Source organism: Papio anubis, chromosome 2 (genome assembly GCF_008728515.1).
Source record: "Papio anubis isolate 15944 chromosome 2, Panubis1.0, whole genome shotgun sequence".
Classification (NCBI taxonomy): domain Eukaryota; kingdom Metazoa; phylum Chordata; class Mammalia; order Primates; family Cercopithecidae; genus Papio; species Papio anubis.
In genome coordinates this window covers 40,483,952-40,503,230 of record NC_044977.1, presented here as the reverse complement: position 1 = coordinate 40,503,230, position 19,279 = coordinate 40,483,952, and the positions used below count along the sequence as shown (strand labels likewise).

The 19,279-nt window shown below is 40.6% G+C and overlaps 1 protein-coding gene across 2 annotated transcripts in view; it reads left to right on the top strand.

The window, feature by feature from the left end:
- The first annotated feature begins 310 nt into the window (after positions 1 to 310).
- HGD (homogentisate 1,2-dioxygenase) overlaps positions 311 to 19,279 on the top strand; it is a 54,820-nt gene continuing 35,851 nt past the window's right edge. Inside the window, exons 1-4 of one of the 2 annotated variants that reach the window (XM_031663036.1) lie at positions 311 to 1,330; positions 6,478 to 6,549; positions 7,360 to 7,448; positions 11,825 to 11,930. In XM_031663036.1, the coding sequence (XP_031518896.1) occupies positions 1,316 to 1,330; positions 6,478 to 6,549; positions 7,360 to 7,448; positions 11,825 to 11,930 (282 nt within the window). In that variant the 5' untranslated portion in view covers positions 311 to 1,315. The remainder of the gene's footprint in view (positions 1,331 to 6,477; positions 6,550 to 7,359; positions 7,449 to 11,824; positions 11,931 to 19,279) is intronic. The other variant, XM_003893983.5, reaches the window with a different exon arrangement.

Genomic DNA, 19,279 nt, shown 5'->3' with positions numbered 1-19,279 from the left:
AGCTTTAGCTCGGGTTCTTAGAATTCCTCAAACTTGAGGCATTCATGATATAATCCAGGTGCCCTGACACTGTTGTTTTTCTGTTCATTCTGAAAATGGACCTCATGGAACTGATGTGCAGGGACATCAGACTGAGGCGAAGAGCTCCTAATTGCTCCCGTAATCAGAGTTTCTGAGTCCTCATTTTGATAGTGTACAAGAGGAATTTGGGCATTTTTGCCATCAACCACAGGGTGTTTTCTCTCTCTCTCTCTCTCTCTCTCTCTCTCATTCTAATTGCCAGTGTTTAAAAATTGGAGCTTCATCTTGAAAAATCAGCTAGCCTACTTTATTCATTTACACTTCCTCGTCTGTTGGCATTTGAGTTGTGATAATGCCTAATTTACAAGATTGTTCTTGTGGAATTCGATATGGAAAAATCTAACAAAAGCAGGCACTCAGTATATGTTTTCCCCTTTCTGAACACCACTAGTCATGAAGCTGCTATCTGCCAATGACCAAGGAGAGCGGCCAAGATGAAGAGCAAGGGAGTCATAGAGGAGGTGGCTGGAAAGTAATCCCTTGGTCTGTTTTAGAAGTATAAAGGCATTAGGAAACAAAACTCTTAAAGAATGTATAAGAAAACTAAATGTACTTTAAGAAATTAAAAAGAGCAGTAGGAAACATCTCAGTTTGCTCTAAGTGAAATGTTTCAGGCTCTGAATGATTCAACCAAGAACCTGAGCCCATTCCTGGGAAGCACCTGCAGAAAACTGATTCTGGTCCCGGTCCCTGTCTTCAGGTGGCTGTGTGTAAACATCTTACCCCAGTGTAAACATCTGCAGCTGGTAAACGTCTGGGGGTGTTCTCACTGCTCTCCAGGAGACTCAGCACTGCCCTGTTCCTTCCTAACCTGAGTCAGGACTGAGCAGAGAATCTTCCACCACACACAGCAGGCACTATCTGCCACAGTTCCTTTCCCTGATAGCTTCAAATTCTCTGCCTTTTGAAATAAGCCTGTTTTTAACTGGAACAAATAATTGGTCAATCTGTACCTCAGGTGAAGAGGAGTGAAGCCTCTGCAAACACTTAGGAACAAACTGTAAAAACCAAAAGCATTTGTGTAACCTGTTCAATAAGCTTGCTGGACTTTGTCCCTATGTATGAGTTAGGCAATTCTTTCAGCTAGTTTGAGTGACACGCTGACCAGTGAAGCGCAGTGAAGCAGTGGGAACCAGAATATCCAAAGAGTGGTTTGAAGGAGAAAGAAGCATTGTGGCTTTATATTCTCTGGGCCTGGGTTTCCTGAAGTCATCATACATAGAAGACAGAAAAAATGGCTGAGTTAAAGGTAAGAAACCAGCTGGCAAGTTTACTGTGCCTTCTTCAGCCAAAATTTATGGAAGCTTCTGAGAACTCCAGGGTATCAGAGTTGGAAAAGACTGGGAGAGGCCCTGGTTCAAACCCCTGTGTTCAGAGGCTTCACTGTGGTGTCCGGGCATGGCTGGGGCTGAAGAACAAGGGAAGGGTAACAAAGGAAAGAAATGAAGCTCTTATTGGTCATCCCTTGCCTTTGTTCGTTTCAATTATTGTCTTGGAAATCTGTAGACATCCTAAGAGCTCCCCTCCACTACGGACACACACGTTTCTCACCATGTCTCTTTCCCACCCCCTGCTCTGACACCTTCCCATTGCTACAGCTTCATGGACCACTTCCGGTGACCAATTAGATATGCTTAATCTATTTAGTTAATTGAGGCTCTGAATCAGCCATCAGCCCTTGGCCAGTAGAAGCCCTAGCACCTCCTCTAGGAAATCATTCTTCTTTTAAGTAATGCGCAATTGAAAAGTATGTGTGGGTTATATGCTGTTAGGCACTAGGCATTTTAACTATGAATTAACTCATAATCCTCAAAATAAATCTGGGGTGTAGAGAGAGGTTCTTGTTTCAATTAGAAAAGTAATGCTTGGAGAGACTATGATTTGCCCAAGGTCACTGCCAATAGATGACTGGATTAGAACCAGGGTATGTTTGAATGCAAAGTCTAGGCTCAAAAAGGGGCCTCAGTGGCTCCTACTAGACTGGTTATCTTAAGGCAAGGAAAACAGAATATGTACCTAATATCTGAAGCCATGCCTAGTGCCCAGCCCAGGCTTGCATCAGTGCTCAACACATGCATGTGTAACTGAACAGAACTGCTCAGAACCTTGGCTCAGGCCTAGTGGGCCAGACCACCCCACAACAGACATCTTCCCAGAATGCAGGGTTTGAAAAGTGCCCTAATGCCCTCTAACTGATGCTGAGTTTGAAGAATCCATCAGTTAAAGGGAGGTGTTTCTGAGTTTGAAGAATCAAACACCTTCCTATTTGGTAGGAATCCTGAAAACACTCAACACCAGAGTGAAAGACTTTGGTTTTTTATCTTTATGCCTGACTAAAAGTTAACTCTCATTCTTTCATTCAGCAAATATTTTGTGCTAGTGCATGATACTGCAGATTAATATAGTAGAGGAACTGAGTCTGGGCTAGGAAGAGTCAAAAGAAACTTCCTAAAGGAGCCTGTACCTAAACTGAATCTTAAGAGAGAAGTAGGAACTGGCCAAGTGAAGAAGGATGGGGTCTGGAGGAAAGAGTGAGTGCAAAGGCACAGCACATACAGAATGCCTGCATGCTCTAGAATCCAAAACTCTGTCAGCCAAATTTGAGTTGATGGAAGGACAGCCAAATTGAGATACCTAGGTGGTGGTTGGATTTCAGGGGAGTGGGCAGGGCAAGGGGAATAGAACTGAGAGTCATGATGTCAATGGTAGGAGTTGAAGTCTTGGAAGAAAGAGTAGATAGAAACTTTGTTTTCTGATGAACATTCTATGAGGAAGTTCAGCAGGGGTTGGAAACATCTTTACCATTTATAAATAAATTATATATAAAATCTTATCCTGCTGTCATGTTTAAGCAACTTATTATGCACAGCACCAGGACATCAATGTAAATTGCATGCCAGTCTTTGCTCTCAGTTTCAAAGGCATTCTTCCCTGCCTGCTGTCTAATCTTTACAAGGAAAGGTTAACTCCAGAGGTCAGGAATCCGAGCACAGAAAACCGGATTGCATCATATTCATTCTACTCAATAAACATTACATAATGTTTAAACTGTTTCTCATCTTTTATTTCTTCATTTTAATGAATATGTCAACACAAAGCCATAAATGAAATCACATTTACACAAAAGTACAGCTAGGGGAAGAAAATTCAAAAGATACAATAATAAAATTAAATTTAAAATGAAATACCCTGTGTATCTGAGTAAGTTGCTTAGCTTCTCCCAACCTTGGTTTCCTCATTTCTGAAACAAAGAGCTTGCTTAACATTCAGGCTGTGAACCCCACCACCAAATCCTTGATTCGCTGGCTCTGGGTTTGTATGTAACAAGCTTCTGGAGTGATTCTAATGATTAGCCAGAGACGGAGCCTGCTATTCTACACAACTGATTTCCTGTTGCTGCTGTAAAAAATTACCACAAATTTATTGGCTTAAAACAGCACAAATTTATTATCTTGAAGTTGTGGAGGTCACAAGTCTGAAATCAGTTTCACTGGGGTAAAGTCGAGGTGTCAGTGTGGCTGGTTTCTTCTGGAAACTCTATGAGAGATTGTGTTTCCCTGCCTTTTCCATGGATTCTGTTTCCTCTTCTAGAGGCTACCGACATTCCTTGGTTTGTAGCCTTTTCCTCTGTCTTCAAAAAAATGTATCTCTCTGCTTTTGTAATCACATCACCTTTTCTCCTCTTATAAGTCAAATCTCCCTTTGCCTCCCTCTTATAATGACACTTGTGATGACATTTAGGATACACCCAAATAATTAGGATATCTCTCCATCCCAAATTCCTTAATCTTATATGCGAAAGTCTGTTTGGCTAGAAAAGGTAACATTCACAGGTTTTGGGGTTAAGCCATACGTATCTGTCAGAGCGAGCCATTATTCAGCCTACTGCAATAATCTGCAAGTTCTCTTTACAATCTATGTTCTATGTTCCCATCAAGGTTAACTAGAAATATTAGACTCTTTTTCCACAGAAAAAAAAAAATGTAGCAGTAGTTTCATCTCTCCCCTGACTTCTCTCTCTTTCCTTCATGCCCAGTAAGAGGAAGTGAGGTGCACCATCTGTTCATCTCATCAGGTGTTACCTAGAATCAGAGTCAGGAGAAAGCACCTCATAAAACTACTCTGACAAGTAAACCATATCCTGGGGACCAGGTGAGAATTAAAAAGCTGTATACTGGTAAGCTGCCAAAGAACTGATGGTACTAAAGTCACATGGAGCTCAGAAATTTATTCTTGCATTTAGAAAGTATGCATATAATTCTCTTGAAAAGAAATGAAATCATATTTTTCTGTCGGATCAAATTATTCAGAAATCTGAACTGTAGAAAACATATAAACACACTTGCTTAATGTTAGGTTTTTAGTCTTATTTTTGTACCCAATATACTTTTACATAGGCACTGAACCAGCTGGAAATGAATGCTTGGATTTTCACAGCTGATAAAAGCAGAGTTCAGATTCTGTCCTTGAGCTCAATGTCTGGAGAAAGCAGCTGCGAATACTGCTTCCTTAATTCAGATGCCTTTGGCAGTGAGGGACATGGCATTTTAAAGCTGTAATAAACTCATCTGTAATTTTTCTCTCAGGGGATCAGAAAAACCAATGGATTTGATAGTGACTCAGCAGTTTTCACCTTCCTCTTTAGCCAATGCACTGCAGCTAAGATTGAGAAACGGATTCAGAACTCACACCTCTTGGTGCTTGGTGGCTCCCTTCCAAACCACCAGCTGTTCTTTCTACTTTCTTTTCTATTTTTTAAAGCACAGTCTGAATCAAGGGCTTCAGAAACATATATACTAGCTCTTGTTGCAAACACATAACCCTGAACTCTCTTCTGAGGCAAGCAGTTACAAAGAATGGGGAAGGTTAATGAATAAATCCACCGGTGCCTGCCAGAAAGCTCAGCTGTACTCCAGCCTTCTTTCCTCTCTTGCAGAGAGAAACAATGCGGCAGTTGAACAAAGCGAAGGCACTGTAATGCCCAGTGGCTTCAGTCATAGGCTGGTCTAAAATTCCACTTCACAGAATTGAAGATAATTTGGGGTTATTACCAATTCTCAGCAGCTCAAATTCAATCCCGTTGATGGTGAGCATGAGGTTCATTTTGAGAGAAGAAAATTGGATGCAGCGGAGAATCAGAATGCTGGATGGCCTCTGCCATTTCCCCAAAGATATCATCCTAACTGCATGCTGCTGCTTTTAACAAATCAGTATATAGCTTAGTATTTTTTGTGATGACAAATTTTCAAATATGCAAAATATTGAGTCTGAAGGCAAAAAGAATCATTTCACTTCCATTGCTTCCCAGGTCATAACATTCACATCTGATATTTCTTCCAAATATAGACTATTGTTGGCCTGATCATCACTCACACATCCAGGCTTGTTACATCTCCTTGCCGCTGAGCACTCTGGAGGGCCTACCCTTCACCTGCTTCCACCCTTCTTATATCTCTTAAGGAGATGTGTTCAGATGGTGGCATTTCACTCGCTGAGCAAGACTGCACTTTCATTATCCTGGGCTAAAATCAATTGGTATTTAAGTTAGAGCAAAGAGGCTTCTAACCCTATTTACAGCAGCACACATACACTTATATTAGAATTGGCTTTAAGTGAAAAACTCAATCAATCAATAGATTTCCACTGATTACTTTCTCTGACCCAAGACTGCCATAGTCCCACCTTCATGCAGCTTCTAGGCTAGCAAAAGAGCCAGACAGTGCACAAGAACTCTCAAGTGTGTTGAGTGTTTTAAGAGTAAGTTTCAGGAGCTCCCCTTGACTTAACCTTGCTGAGAAACCTTTTAACTTTTGTTTCCTCTGGGAGTGAAGTGAAGAGATGGCAATCAGAGTAGGTTTCATTGTATCATTGTGAAAAGATTCTGGGCTAGCATGTCTCCTGAAGGCCACCCATATCTTTAAACTTTATTTTCATGCATTCACACAAATATAGATGTGTTCCATAGGTGAGGCAGATAGCAGAGGCTTCTGCCTGCAGCAAGGCTAGTTTGCAGAGGGTTTTGCTGTCAGGGGTTGGACCCACACATCTCTTCCTAGATGGTTTTTCTTTTTTTTCCAGAGTTTGAAAGGGAAATGGAGTCTCAAGTTCAGGGAGGTTACAGTGTAGACCCATAAATCAGCTAAGTACAGCTAAAGGTGGAGAGGTCTATGCAATATCCAGCACTCTTCTGATTAATTGGAAGTCTTTAAAATTCACAGAAAGCATATTGTCTTCCCTAAATGATTCATATGTCAAGACACAGTAAAGATATTATACATAGAACGTCATACACAAACGTATGTCTATATAGAAATTCTTACATTTGTGAACTGCCAACTTTGTGAAATGCTCTTTAAATCCTACTAATGGTGGCATTTATGTCTTTGTCACATACAGTACATTTCTGGATTTGGGAATGAGTGTGCTTCAGAGGATCCTCGCTGCCCAGGTTCCCTGCCAGAAGGACAGGTACAAGCAAATAACGTGCTTAGAAGAGCTCTGAATCCTATTCCTGGATCACTAGCTTTCAGGCCAAAGTGCCTCCACCCACTGTGGCTCTTCCAGTCTAGCCTGTGAACTGTCTAGGGGTTTCCCAAGTCATAGGGGCAATGAAGATACAGAGCAATGACAATACAAAGATTAAAATTGGATTGGTGGCACAGCAGCCAATCCAAACTAGTAAAATTAACTGTAGGGTTTCCAGTAGGATTCCCAAAATCCAGGGTTAAGGGGAATTCCTCATATTCCCCTTGAGCACCATGGATGTGACAATTATGAGAAAATAACAAGATGCTTTAACATGTATGCACAAAGATGTTCATACTATTGCTGGTTAGAAAAGCAACAACACAGTAAACAAAATATTTTCAAAACTTTTTGAAGGCTGTATCATGGCATAAAAAATCCTCATGGTGTAATGTTTTCTTAAAAAAAAAAAAGAAAAAAAGCGTGATTATTACAGGATTATACGTATCATAGCGTCACAATTTTGGAGGTTAAGAATGCGAGGAAAAATACCAACATGGTAACACTCTGTTATTTCTGGTTGTGAGATAATGGGTGATATCATATAGTTTATACATTTTCTACAATAAGTATATATTACTTTTATAATCGGGGGGCAAGTCACATCAGAAGTCGTTACAAGAAACATATTGGGTTGGACATGGTCATGTGCAGCAGCCCAGAGTATCCCCATCCCCCTACTGAGTTGGTTGGTGGGAAGGTGGGATGCTTTTCAGATGGGAGTAATATTGTTTATTGCATCCTTTATTTCAGAATAATCCTCAGGTCTGCCCCTACAATCTCTACGCTGAGCAGCTCTCAGGATCGGCTTTCACTTGTCCACGGAGCACCAATAAGAGAAGGTACAAGGATTAGATGAATTCTGACCTGTAGACTGTGGGAACTATGACAGGGACTTTGTGCTGCCTCCTTCCCCTGGGCCACAGCCTCCCAGAGCTGCCCAAGATCCTGCTTCTTATAGGCTATGGTCTGGGTCATAGTCGGAAGAGAATGGACTTCCTCCCAGCTAGCACCAAGTGACTAGTGGAAGAAGGTGAAGGAAAACTGCACAGAGCCGGGAAAATACACAGGTCCAGTTCCATTTACAAATTATCTCTTATACTCAGAAGAAAATATTCCTAATAGTTTGGCCTTCTTCTAAAGACTGTCCTGTTGAGTTTTGGCTTGGGGTTTACCTGTTTTGTTTTTGTTTTGTTTTATAATGACAAAGTCACAATTAGGGAAGATTCAGAGCAATATCTCTCTCAGCTGACTAGAGGTATGGTCTTTGCAAGAAAATGTTGGGTAATCCAAGCTTGGATAGTTAAAAGTCATGTATTAAGGCCCACTGTGGTTTGAATTAATAAGGTTTTTATTCTGGAATTTGCCTTTGCTAGAAACCAGCATATTCATTAACATAGTATGCCATGTTCCATGTTTGCTCTAATGCTACATCCAGGTCAATGAACATGATCCCTTGATTAACTCAGGTTGGATGCAGTATGTGTTATAGTTTTGGGAGGCAGTAAGTGTTGTGATTTAAACAAATGGTGTCTAGTTATAGAAATTTTAGGCTAAGGCATTTGTGAAGAGGAATGCTGCTGATACCAGAGACTTGGAGAGAAGGGCTTGTGGTCTTGTACTGCTTATTAGGGCAGCCTGGGTTTATCTCCACAGATCCTTCTGAGAAGCAAATGAGATAGTAAGTACAAAACTATAATGGACCAAACAAATGATAAAGATTGCACGGTTTAATCATGGCCACCCTGGAGGCAGGCCCCCTAAGTATAAATCCTGGCTCCTTTTCCAGCTGTGTGGCCTTAGGTAAATCATCTGCCCCCTTGGATCCTCTAGTTCTTCATTCATAAAACAAAGATAATTATAGTACCTATTTCATAGCTGTGGTGAGGATTAAAAGAAAGGATGTGTGTAAAGCACATTATCTTAGCTTAGCACATTGCTCGGTACATGGTTAGTGTTCAGTTAATGCTAGTTATTGTCATAATAACTATCATTAAGAATTGCCATCATAGCAGAGTTTCTGCCTCATTTCCAGGGTATCTCTAGGAGGCTGTCAAGAGAACTGGGCATGATATATGGCAGGTGCTATGTTACAATGTCAGTATCAACAGCGCTTTTCTCTCAGTAGATATGTGAGTGGAAAGAGGAAGAGATAGAGAAAGTTTTCTATACATGTCAAAAATCAGGGGACAATTCCATCACTATTTAATTCTCTCCCTCTCTCTCTCTCTCTCTCTCTCTGTAAGCCCAAATAGACAGGGTAAGGTAAGCACACAGATAATTCTGTCCATTCTAATTTATGACAACCTGGCCTCTATGACAATGTTCTTGACTTTGTGGCCCTTTCCCTAACAGGCCACCTGGTCTCCAGATTCTGCTGCCTGTCCCCATTATTCAGCAATATCTTCAGCCAGCAGGAGCTGAGCTTTGTTCCAGGAGGCTGAAAAGGAGCTGTTGGCATTTCATTAAGAAGCTGGCACTGTTCCCTGAATCAGAATTAAATCTCTGTTCAGGGCAATGTAGTGCTGCCTGGGGAGTTTTATAAACTCAGCTAAAAAATAAGGGACACTAGGTATGGCTCACCCATCTCTTTAGAAGAACTCTTCAAAGATAGCCACAAGAATTGTGTAGAAATGCTTTCCACTCAAAATCTCCAGTGGGAAGATGGGACCAGTCCCATCCAAAAGTAGGCCAGCCTGAAATTCTTAGTTACTACTCATCTGAACCACAGCATGCAGGGCCACCACAAAACTATTAAAGAGTCTGTCTACCTACCTACCTACCTACCTATCAAGGATTAATTTTTATCAGACTAGCTAGTTGATTGATCCCTTGGGTCTCGAAAAGGCAAGAGTGAGGAGAGAGAATTTGGAAAATGTGGACCATGATAAAAATTCAGAAGATTAAGAGAAGAAAGGCAATTTAACAAATGTCTAATAAGTCAGCACCTCCTGTATGCCAGGCATTTTTGGTACACAAACTCTTTGAGTTCTCACAACAATCTTAGGAGACAAGGATGAAGAACATAAGGTTCAGGAAGTTTGGTAACTCTCCCAGAATCACACAGGTGGTTCCAAGACATACACACATGCTCTGAACTTCATATACTGGGAGCTGGAGAGGCTTAGTAAGACCAAGGTCTGAGGTCACGTCATGAAGAGATGGAGTAATCAAATGGAAACTAAACAGATGTAGCCCATTTTCCCCCAGATGGCTCAATGTTGGGCCAGGCCAACTCAACCCACTGAGATAGACTGTCCTTGGGCTTAAAAGGGCCAGAGCCTGTTGATTCAGGTCTGGTCTTCCATTGTCCTTCTGTATTTTGTCAGTGTAGTAGCCTCTGAAAGGACTTGGGTCCCTCTTAGTGAGTTTCAATGTCCTTTCCAGCTTCTGGAAGGTTCTCATCCTGGTGTCCTTTAGGATTCCTTTACAGAGTCTTCTTCCCTTCCTGAAGCCTGAGATCTGGTCCTGGTAGAGAGGACACATTTTAAAAAGAAAAGAAAGAAAAACAAATAAAGGCATAAATGTACTACAATAAAACGTGGACATACAGTCTTAAAATTTTGGAGTACAGAGGCGTTAATTTATTTTTATTTTATTATAAGTTCTGGGGTAAAGGTGCAGGATACGCAGGTTTGTTACATAGGTAAGTGTGTGCCCTGGTGGTTTGCTGCACCTATCAACCCATCACCTAAGTATTAAGCCCAACATACATTAGCCATTTTTTTAAGCTCTCCCTCCCCCAACTCCCACCCCTCAACAGGCCCCAGTGTGTGTTATTCCCCTCACTGTGTCCATGTGTTCTCATTGTTCAGCTCCCAATTATGAGTGAGAGCATGTGGCATTTGGTTTTCTGTTCCTGCTTTAGTTCGCTGAGAATATTGGCTTCCAGTTCCATCCATGTCCCTGCAAAGGACATGATCTCATTCCTTTTTATGGCTGCATAGTATCCCACGGTGTATATGTACCACATTTTCTTTATCCAGTCTATCATTGATGGGCATTTGGGTTGATTCTATGTCTTTGCCATTGTGAATAGTGCTGCAATAAACATATGTGTGCATGTATCTTCATAACAGAATGCTTTATATTCCTTTGGGTATATACCCAATAATGGGATTGATTGCTGGGTCAAATGGTATTTCTCATTGTTGGTCTTTGAGGAATCACCACACTGCCTTCCACAATGGTTGAACTAATTTACATTCCCACCAACAGTGTAAAAGCATTCTTATCTCTCCACAGGCTCTCCAGCATCTGTTTCTCTTATAAATTAGTATCAAAAAGACAGACCCAATAGAAAATGATAAAGGACTTTTACAAGTAATTCATAGAAAATCTATAGAGAGCCAATCAACAAATGAATAGACTTGTTTTTTGGAAATATTTTGTATTTTATAACTCCTAATAAAGGAAATACAAAATAAAATAAGATACTATTTTTCACCTAAAACACTAAAATTTTTAGCAATACTCCAGATTTGTGAAGATGTGGGTGACCAGGCACTCACACATGGTTAGTATGATAATAACGTGTTAAAATGATCTGACAGTTTTGCTTAGAAATGCATTGGATGTATCTGAAAGAATATGTAAGAAATATATAAGAAAATCATTAAGCTCTGATGCCTCTGAGGAATAGCCCTGAAGAAATTGAAGGAGGAAGGAGCCATTTACCTTTCAGGACTTTTTTAATTACTTGCATTATTTTTACCATTGGCATGAATTACTTTTATGATTTTAAAGGAGAAAATTGGTTTATTATTTCAAAAATAACAACGATACCACCCATATTCTCTCAAGCTACATAGAACTCATTGTTCTTGCCTTCCAGAGCAGGGACTAACATCCTATGAGACACATAAGCTGATGTTTCTCTATGGATTTTCCTACACAGATACCCACCAAGGTACTTCCCCGCTTCCTTGCAGTTTTTAGAAAAGACAATTCTTCATTTTTTGGCCGCATGGAAATAAGCATGAGTCAAAGTCAATTTGAAACATGATGGGTGGAGTGAAAAGGTGAGAAGAGGCCAGGGCTGTGGGCAGCAGATGGCCATTAAAAAGTAATGCCGTGACATTGCTTCACTGCTTCACACATTAGAGTCCACAGGTCGTTGTTGACTTGCGTGTCTTCCTGATGGTACTGCCTGAGTCATTCTGTGTATCACTTAAAACATTACTCTAAGGCTTGCATATCTCATATGTTTTCCCTCTAGCTGGCTGTATAGGATTCTACCTTCAGTTTCTCACAAGCCCTTTGAATCCATTGACGAAGGCCATGTCACTCACAACTGGGATGAAGTTGATCCTGATCCTAACCAGGTAACCTGGTCCTGTGAATTGAAGCATATCATGTATCCAAAGCCTTGACTAGAAATACCTAAATAGAATACCATGGCCATTGAAAAAAATAGGTAGCTTTTTAAAGCATTATTTTAATAAATGCTAAAGTGTGTCTGTTTTCTGCTCAAACTGGGATGGTGTATTAGTCCATTCTTACGCTGCTATGGAGAAGTAACCAAGACTGGGTAATTTATAAAGGAAATATTTTTAATTGACTCACAGTTCTGCATGGCTGGGGAGGCCTCAAGAAACTTACAATCATGGCAGAAGGAGAAGCAGACACATTCTTCTTCATATGGCAGCAGGAGAGAGACATGTTAAGCGAAAGGGGGAAAGTCCCTTATAAAACCATCATGTCTTGTGAGAACTCACTAGCATGAGAACAGCATGAGGGTAACCATCCCCATGATTCAACTACCTCCCACTGTGAAGGTCCCTCCCACAAAACATGAGGATTATGGGAACTATAATTCAAGATGAGATTTGGGTAGCGACACAGCCAAACCATATGAGGTGGGAATTTTGGAGCTGATTGATTGATTATGTATATACATATTGTTAAAAGAAAAACTTTAGACAAATCTAATTTAACAGAATTTAATTGGGTAAAGGCCAATTCACAAATTGTTCTACCTGAGCCAGGATAGGTTCTGAGAGACTCCAGCACAGATACTAGTAGAAGACGATTTATGGACAGAAAAAGGAAAGTGATGTACGGAAAACAGAAATGAGGTACAGAAATAGCCAGATTGATTGCAGCTCAGCATATGACTTTCTTGAACACAGCTTTAACGGTGTGTCACAATGATTGGCATAAGAGTAGGTTACACATCCAATTAGGTTATGGTTCACTATGTATGGAGAAACCTTTAGGCAGAACTTAAAATATGTAAGGAGGCAGATTTAGGATAAATTTGATTAACAGCCTGCATGTGTGTGTGTGTGTGTGCGCGCGCGCACGTGCGCGCATGTGTGCACGTGCACACATAAGCTTGTAACTTTCTAGCCTAATGGCATATAGATGGGCACAGGAGTAACTCGGACTTAGTAGAACTGCTCAGGTGAATTGGATGAGTGGAAATTATGTAGGTTGGTCAAAATATCTACATGCTCATAGGTTTTTTTTGTTAATCTAAACTTACCACGAAATACAGAAAACATATTCAATACTGATATCTTTGAAGAGAGGCCTTTGAAATCTGGCATAGGGGTGAGAGTCTTGCTGTCTGGGCTGAATTATGTAAGTCTATTGTGGTCACAGATCACTATCACAGTCTCTTCAGACCTAGGACTTCCATTCTTTTTCTAGGTGTTTTCTCTTTTTGGTCTAGTAATAGTGGGCTTTTTCTCTGCTTCCAGAGTATATAAGATAGAATGAGACAGAACCAGTACTATAGCAATGAGATAGACCTAGTGCTATAATGGACTGAGCTCTCTTTTTTTTTAACCTTCTGAGAACCCCAGTGTATTGCCTTTGTCCCTGAGTTTAGGTACATGTCGCTGATAATAGGTATGTAAGGCAGGAAGATAAACAGACCTGAGTTTGCATCCCTGCCCCGCTACTTACTAGCTGTGTCTTAAGCTATGATGTTTCAACTCTAAAATGGGATGATAACATCTACCTTGCAGTGCTATTGTGAAGATTATGAGAGAATAGGTGTGAACCTGCTTTGTACAATGCCTGGCATGTGACAGGCAAGAACCATGATTCTGATACAGCTGTTTATATTTACCTGAATTTACATTATTCAGGTAAATTTATTTCTACATTTTATATTATGTTTTACTCCGAAGTCTTCTTCTGCCATCTTTCCCTCCCTCCTACTCTCTCTCTCTCTCTCTCTCCCCCTCCCTCCCTCTCTCCCTACCCCCACTTTCCACAGCCCAAGGAAATCTCCTGCTTCTCCTTTGTTTACTAAGACATTTTGTTTATACCTGCAAATATCCCTCCCCTAAGTGCTTAGACTTTTTATAAGACAAAAGTCAAAATAATTTATAGACACTTTTGGTTTCCTGCCCAGTTCTCTCTCTTGTCTTAATTATGGAAATCTCAGCAAAGTAAGCATCTGCTTGTATGCTACCACCCCTCTCTACCAGGGACAGGAAGGGAGGGACGCATTTAGGGTGAAAAAATGTGAATTGGTGTTTAAAATATTGTCTACCTCATAGCCACTTTGAAACTAAGACATTTAGTCTAAATAATGACCCTTAAACTTGCATGAAGTTTAATGCATAAAGCAGACATCCTCCCTGGTCCCTAGCTGGCCTATATGTTGCCTTCAAGCGCATTGCAAAATGCAGCCCCTATTCTAACCCCCAATCCCTCAGACTCCGTCCCCGACACAAAGGGACACAAGCTAGGCATTCAGCTCCTCCCTTTCCCCTTCAGTCGGACAAGGCCCTTGTGCAGGGCACAACCTGGGGACCCTGACTTCACCTCATTCTTGAGTCTCATGTGGGTTCAAGTAATATGAGTATAGTAATTATGTATATAAAGTTAACTGAATGAGGGATTATAAGAAAAGTCCATGGGCAGATTTGGAGAATTTAGATTATTGTTTATTTCTAATAATAAATAATTATTTATTATTATTTTGCTTCAAGATAGCAATCAAATCACTAGTAGTTGACAGGGTAGGCTGGGGAGTTCCAGGGCTCCTCCCTGCTCATATCAATCACAATTGTCTAAGCCTCTCAACCTTAATAAATCTTCATAGATTTGTTTGTAGTTGTGTGGACGACAGTGGAGCCACATTTTTATATAGTTTAATTTGGGTGAGGGATTAGGTTTTAAACCTAACCTTTAAGGAAAATGTGTGATGTGACTCTACTTTGAGTGTGATGTGTAATATGCTCAGTAATATTCCTTTATTATATATTATTATTTCCTTGACTATCATTGCCACATTTTATTTAACATGAATACACCCTTTCATAGGAATTATTTTGGAGTTTGGGTGACATATCCAGGGAAGATAACCTTGTTCTAAGATAATTTTTCTAGCTTTTTTTTTTTTTTTTTTTTTTTTTTTTGAGACAAGAGTCTCACTCTGTTGCTCAGGCTGGAGTACAATGGTGTGATCACAGCTCACTACAGCCTTGACTTCCCAGGCTCAGATGATCCTCCTACCTCAGCCTCCTGAGTAGCTGGGAGTACAGGTATGCACCACAATGGCCGGCTAGTTTTCTGTATTTTTGGTAGAGACAGGGTTTCACCATGTTGCTCAGGCTGGTCTCGAACTCCTGGACTCAAGCGATCTGCCTGCCTGAGCCTCCCAAAGTGCTGGAATTACAGGTATGAACAACTGCACCCAGCTTAGCTTTGTCTGATTATATCAGTAACATATACTTATAAAAACTCAAAAATATTGTAGAAATTAATAAAATATTACTGGAAGTCTCCCATCATAAGTGAGAGTCACGTATATAAGTTGTACATGTTAATTCATTATTTCATAAATAGTTGACAGACATTTTGACAAGAAGTCTGAAGCAACTGGATTAAGAAGCTTGAATTAACACAAAGGCATCAAAATAGCTGTATCAGGGCGGGCATGGTGGCTCATGCCTGTAATCCCAGCACTTTGGGAGGCCAAGGCAGGTGGATCACCTGAGATTGGGAGTTCGAGACCAGTCTCACCTGAGGTCAGGAGTTCGAGACCAGCCTGACCAACTTGGAGAAACTCCATCTCTACTAAAAATACAAAATTAGCCAGGCGTGGTGGCGCATGCCTGAAATCCCAACTACTCAGGAGGCTGAGGCAGGAGAATCGCTTGAACCCAGGAGGCGGAGGTTGTGGTGAGCCCAGATTGCGCCATTGGACTCCAGCCTGGGCAACAAGAGCAAAACTCCGTCTCAAAATAATAATAACAATAATAATAATAGCTATATTGGAAGTTTCTGCTTGTTTTCTAGTAGACTGTCAGCCCATATTTGTTCCCCTTCTCCTCACTTCCCATGTTTCCCATCCTAACCTATGGTTAGAATGGCTTTGCTTTTGTCCTTGAGCTTGTTGCCTTTCTCCTGTTTTGAATTCCCTAAACACTTTCTGTATGGTAGCCACCAAATGAATTTCTTCTCCAATATCTTCCCTGTTCCTTTGAGATCTTGTCTTCACACACACTGGGAGAGATGTGCCTCAGAGTTCAATAGTGTCTCGGTGTCTCTGTGAACACTGGCTCCATCCAGGTAGCAGTTTATGATCTTTCTGACTTGTGACCTCTGTCACCTGCCAACTACTTCTCTTTCCCTGATAAACCCTGGCTGTTCTTGCAAAATCTACCCTTTTGTCTTTTCATTTTTCTTCTTTATACGTTAATATCTCTTTCCAATTTTATACTTCATTATTTAACCACAGCATTTTGCATTCATCACTTTCTCCCTCATAACCTCCTCCAAATATGTACTCCAGACTCTCAGCAAGAAAGGCTGAGAAAATTATATTTAGGTACCCCTCTGACAGTCCTTCCCAGCTGAAGCCTGTGTGATAGGCATGTCTTCAGCTGTCATAGACCAAATCCAATATTGCATCAGCCTCACCAAATATCCACATTAGTCATCTCTGGGAATTTGAAGACCTGAGAATTGCCTGATGTGTCCTCGTGTTTAACGTTTAGTCCCAAAGACTGCATCATGCAATATGCTGTCATCACTGTCATCCTTGATACCCTCTCAGGAAGACTGGGGGCTGCGCCCCCTAAAGCCTTCATTTTCTTTAGTGTATATTTAATCAGTTATCCCAGAATTAATGTAGCCTCTTTTTGAGTGTATTTAAATTCAGCCTGAGGACATAAATTCAATTCATTATTATCTCACATAGGAAGTATACCTAATTTTATGTGTCTGCCTCTAATTTCTGAAGTCTCAGAATTTAATGAACTAATCTATATCCATTTTAACCATGATTTTACAGATTTCAGCTGGAATTCCTGAATTAGCATTTCTCTTTAAGGGTCCTTTAAAATTTACTTTTCTTTATTTCATCTCTAACCTCTTGATTGTTGAAAAATCAGATTATTGACTCAGTTGAGACTCAGCTGAGAAAATTACCTCTTGGTTCTTAACCAGTATAATTTGGACTAAGTAGAAATACCTCAAAGCTAACTAAAGAACATATCATAAAATGCCTTCTGTCTCCAGTACATGCAAATTATAAAAAAATATTTCAAAACAATACACCCTTACAGGGCATTTGCTGTCTAATTTGTCAAACTTTCCAGGTTTTACCATCCTGAAATCCCCTTACCTCCATGAATGTCTTGGATTTTCCTGCCTCTCTTGCCCAAGTCTCTCCTATTCACAGCCAGACTCCTTGAGAAATAATCTAAACCCACTGTATCACTTCCATTCACTCTTTAACCCTATGAAATTCAGCCTGCCCAGATGACTGTATTGAAAATATTTATACCCTCTTTGCACAATAGTGCATCACTCTCTAATTAATACATATTTTTATTTAAAACTTACATAAAAGTGTCAATGCCCAGTAATTCCACTAACACAGAATTAACAACTTTTAATGTTTTGGGTTCTTTCAAGCCTTTTCTTTTTGTACCTATATGTAAATAAATAAGTCCTAGGGTCCCTTGTAGCCAGTAACCAAAAGTAATTTAGAATAATATCTGGCCAGGCACAGTGGCTCATGCCTGTAATCCCAGCACTTTGGGAGGCCAAGATGAAAGGTTCACTTGAGTCCAGGAGTTTGAGACCAGCCCTGGCAACATAGCAAGACCCCGGCTCTACAAAAAAGTGAAAAAAAGTAGATGAGCATGGTGGCAAGCACTGGTAGTCCCAGGCACTCAGGAGGCTGAGGTGGGAGGACTGCTGGAGCCTGGGAGGTCAGGGCTGTGGTGAGCCCTGTTCATGCCAATGCACTCCAGCCTGGGCAACAGTGTGAAACAGTATGAGAAAGAAAGAAGAAAGAAGGGAAGGGGAGGGGAGGGGAAGGGAGGGGAGGGGAAGGAAATCTTTACTTGCTTTTCCTGAAAACATTAAAGAGTATCCAATATATGACCCACAGCAACACTTTTTAAAATCCCCTTTTTCCAGTTTTTCCCAGACCCCAACCCTCTCACATCTGTCTTCTCTCACCTCACCTCTCACCTTCCCCAAGCTCTTCATGCCTTGTCAACATTGATTGTTGACCTCTGTCTTCCTCCCTGTACATTCTGCCTCAAGAAAATGATTCCTGCACTGTAGATCCCCTATCCCCTTTGGCTGGGAGACACACACACACATAACACTGACCTCCATGTCTATACTAGAGTTCAAGGGACTCCAATGAGAATAGGCAAATCTGAATTTCCTGTAGAGATCAGGGAAGGGAAGAGGAAGAGGCTGTGAATACACTTATAATAGTGCTTTTTTTTAAAAAAATCAGTTACATATATATTTACTATAATTAAGCTCATGGTGTAAAGCAGTTTTAAATTGTTTTTATTTAAATATCATATTTTGCACCTTCTTCCATGTCTTTTTAAACTTCTTGAGTGTAGATAATTTTTGATATTATATTTACATCCAATAAATGTTTATAAAACAATTCCTATATTGTGAGATATTTGAATTTTTTCCATTTTTGCAATTATGTAGTAAATCCACGTTAAATATAATCCTTTTCTCCTCAACATCCCAGCCTGGAACAACTGACCTCCTTCTTTTCTTCCTGAATCTCCCTTTTTCCCTGGGTTCCATGACATTGCATGATTCCTAAACCTGCAAAATAAGTGGCCTTCAAGGTCTTGAACTAGACTCTTGGTATAGTTTGACTGTGCTCCCACCCAAATCTCATCTTGAATTCTCACTTGTTATGGTAGGGACCTGGTGGGAGGTAGTCTATCTGCACAAGCTCTTTCTTTGCCTGCTGCCATCCATGTGAGACATGACTTTCTCCTCCTTGCCTTCTGCCATGATTTTGAGGCTTCCCCAGCCACTTAATTGGAACTGTAAGTCCAATTGAACCTCTTTCCTTTATAAATTACTCCGTCTCGGGAATGTCTTTATCAGCAGCGTGAAAATGGACTAATACAACTCTCACCTCCCCCTTATCATCTCTCCTCCGAGAGAAGCGGAAGTACTTACTGTCTCGCTTCTCCTCCCCTTCCTTACTGTCTTTCTTATCCTCCGCTTTTCTTCTCCTTCTCATCAGCCCAACCTTCCCCTTCCCCTCTGTATTTGTCTGCTAGAGCTATCATAACAAAAAGATACTGGGTGGCTTAAGCAAAAGAGATTTATTTTCTAACAGTTCTGGATTCCAAGATTGAGGTATCAGCAGGGTTGCTTTCTTCCGAGGCCTCTCTCGTTGGCTTGTATCTTCTCCTTGGCTCCT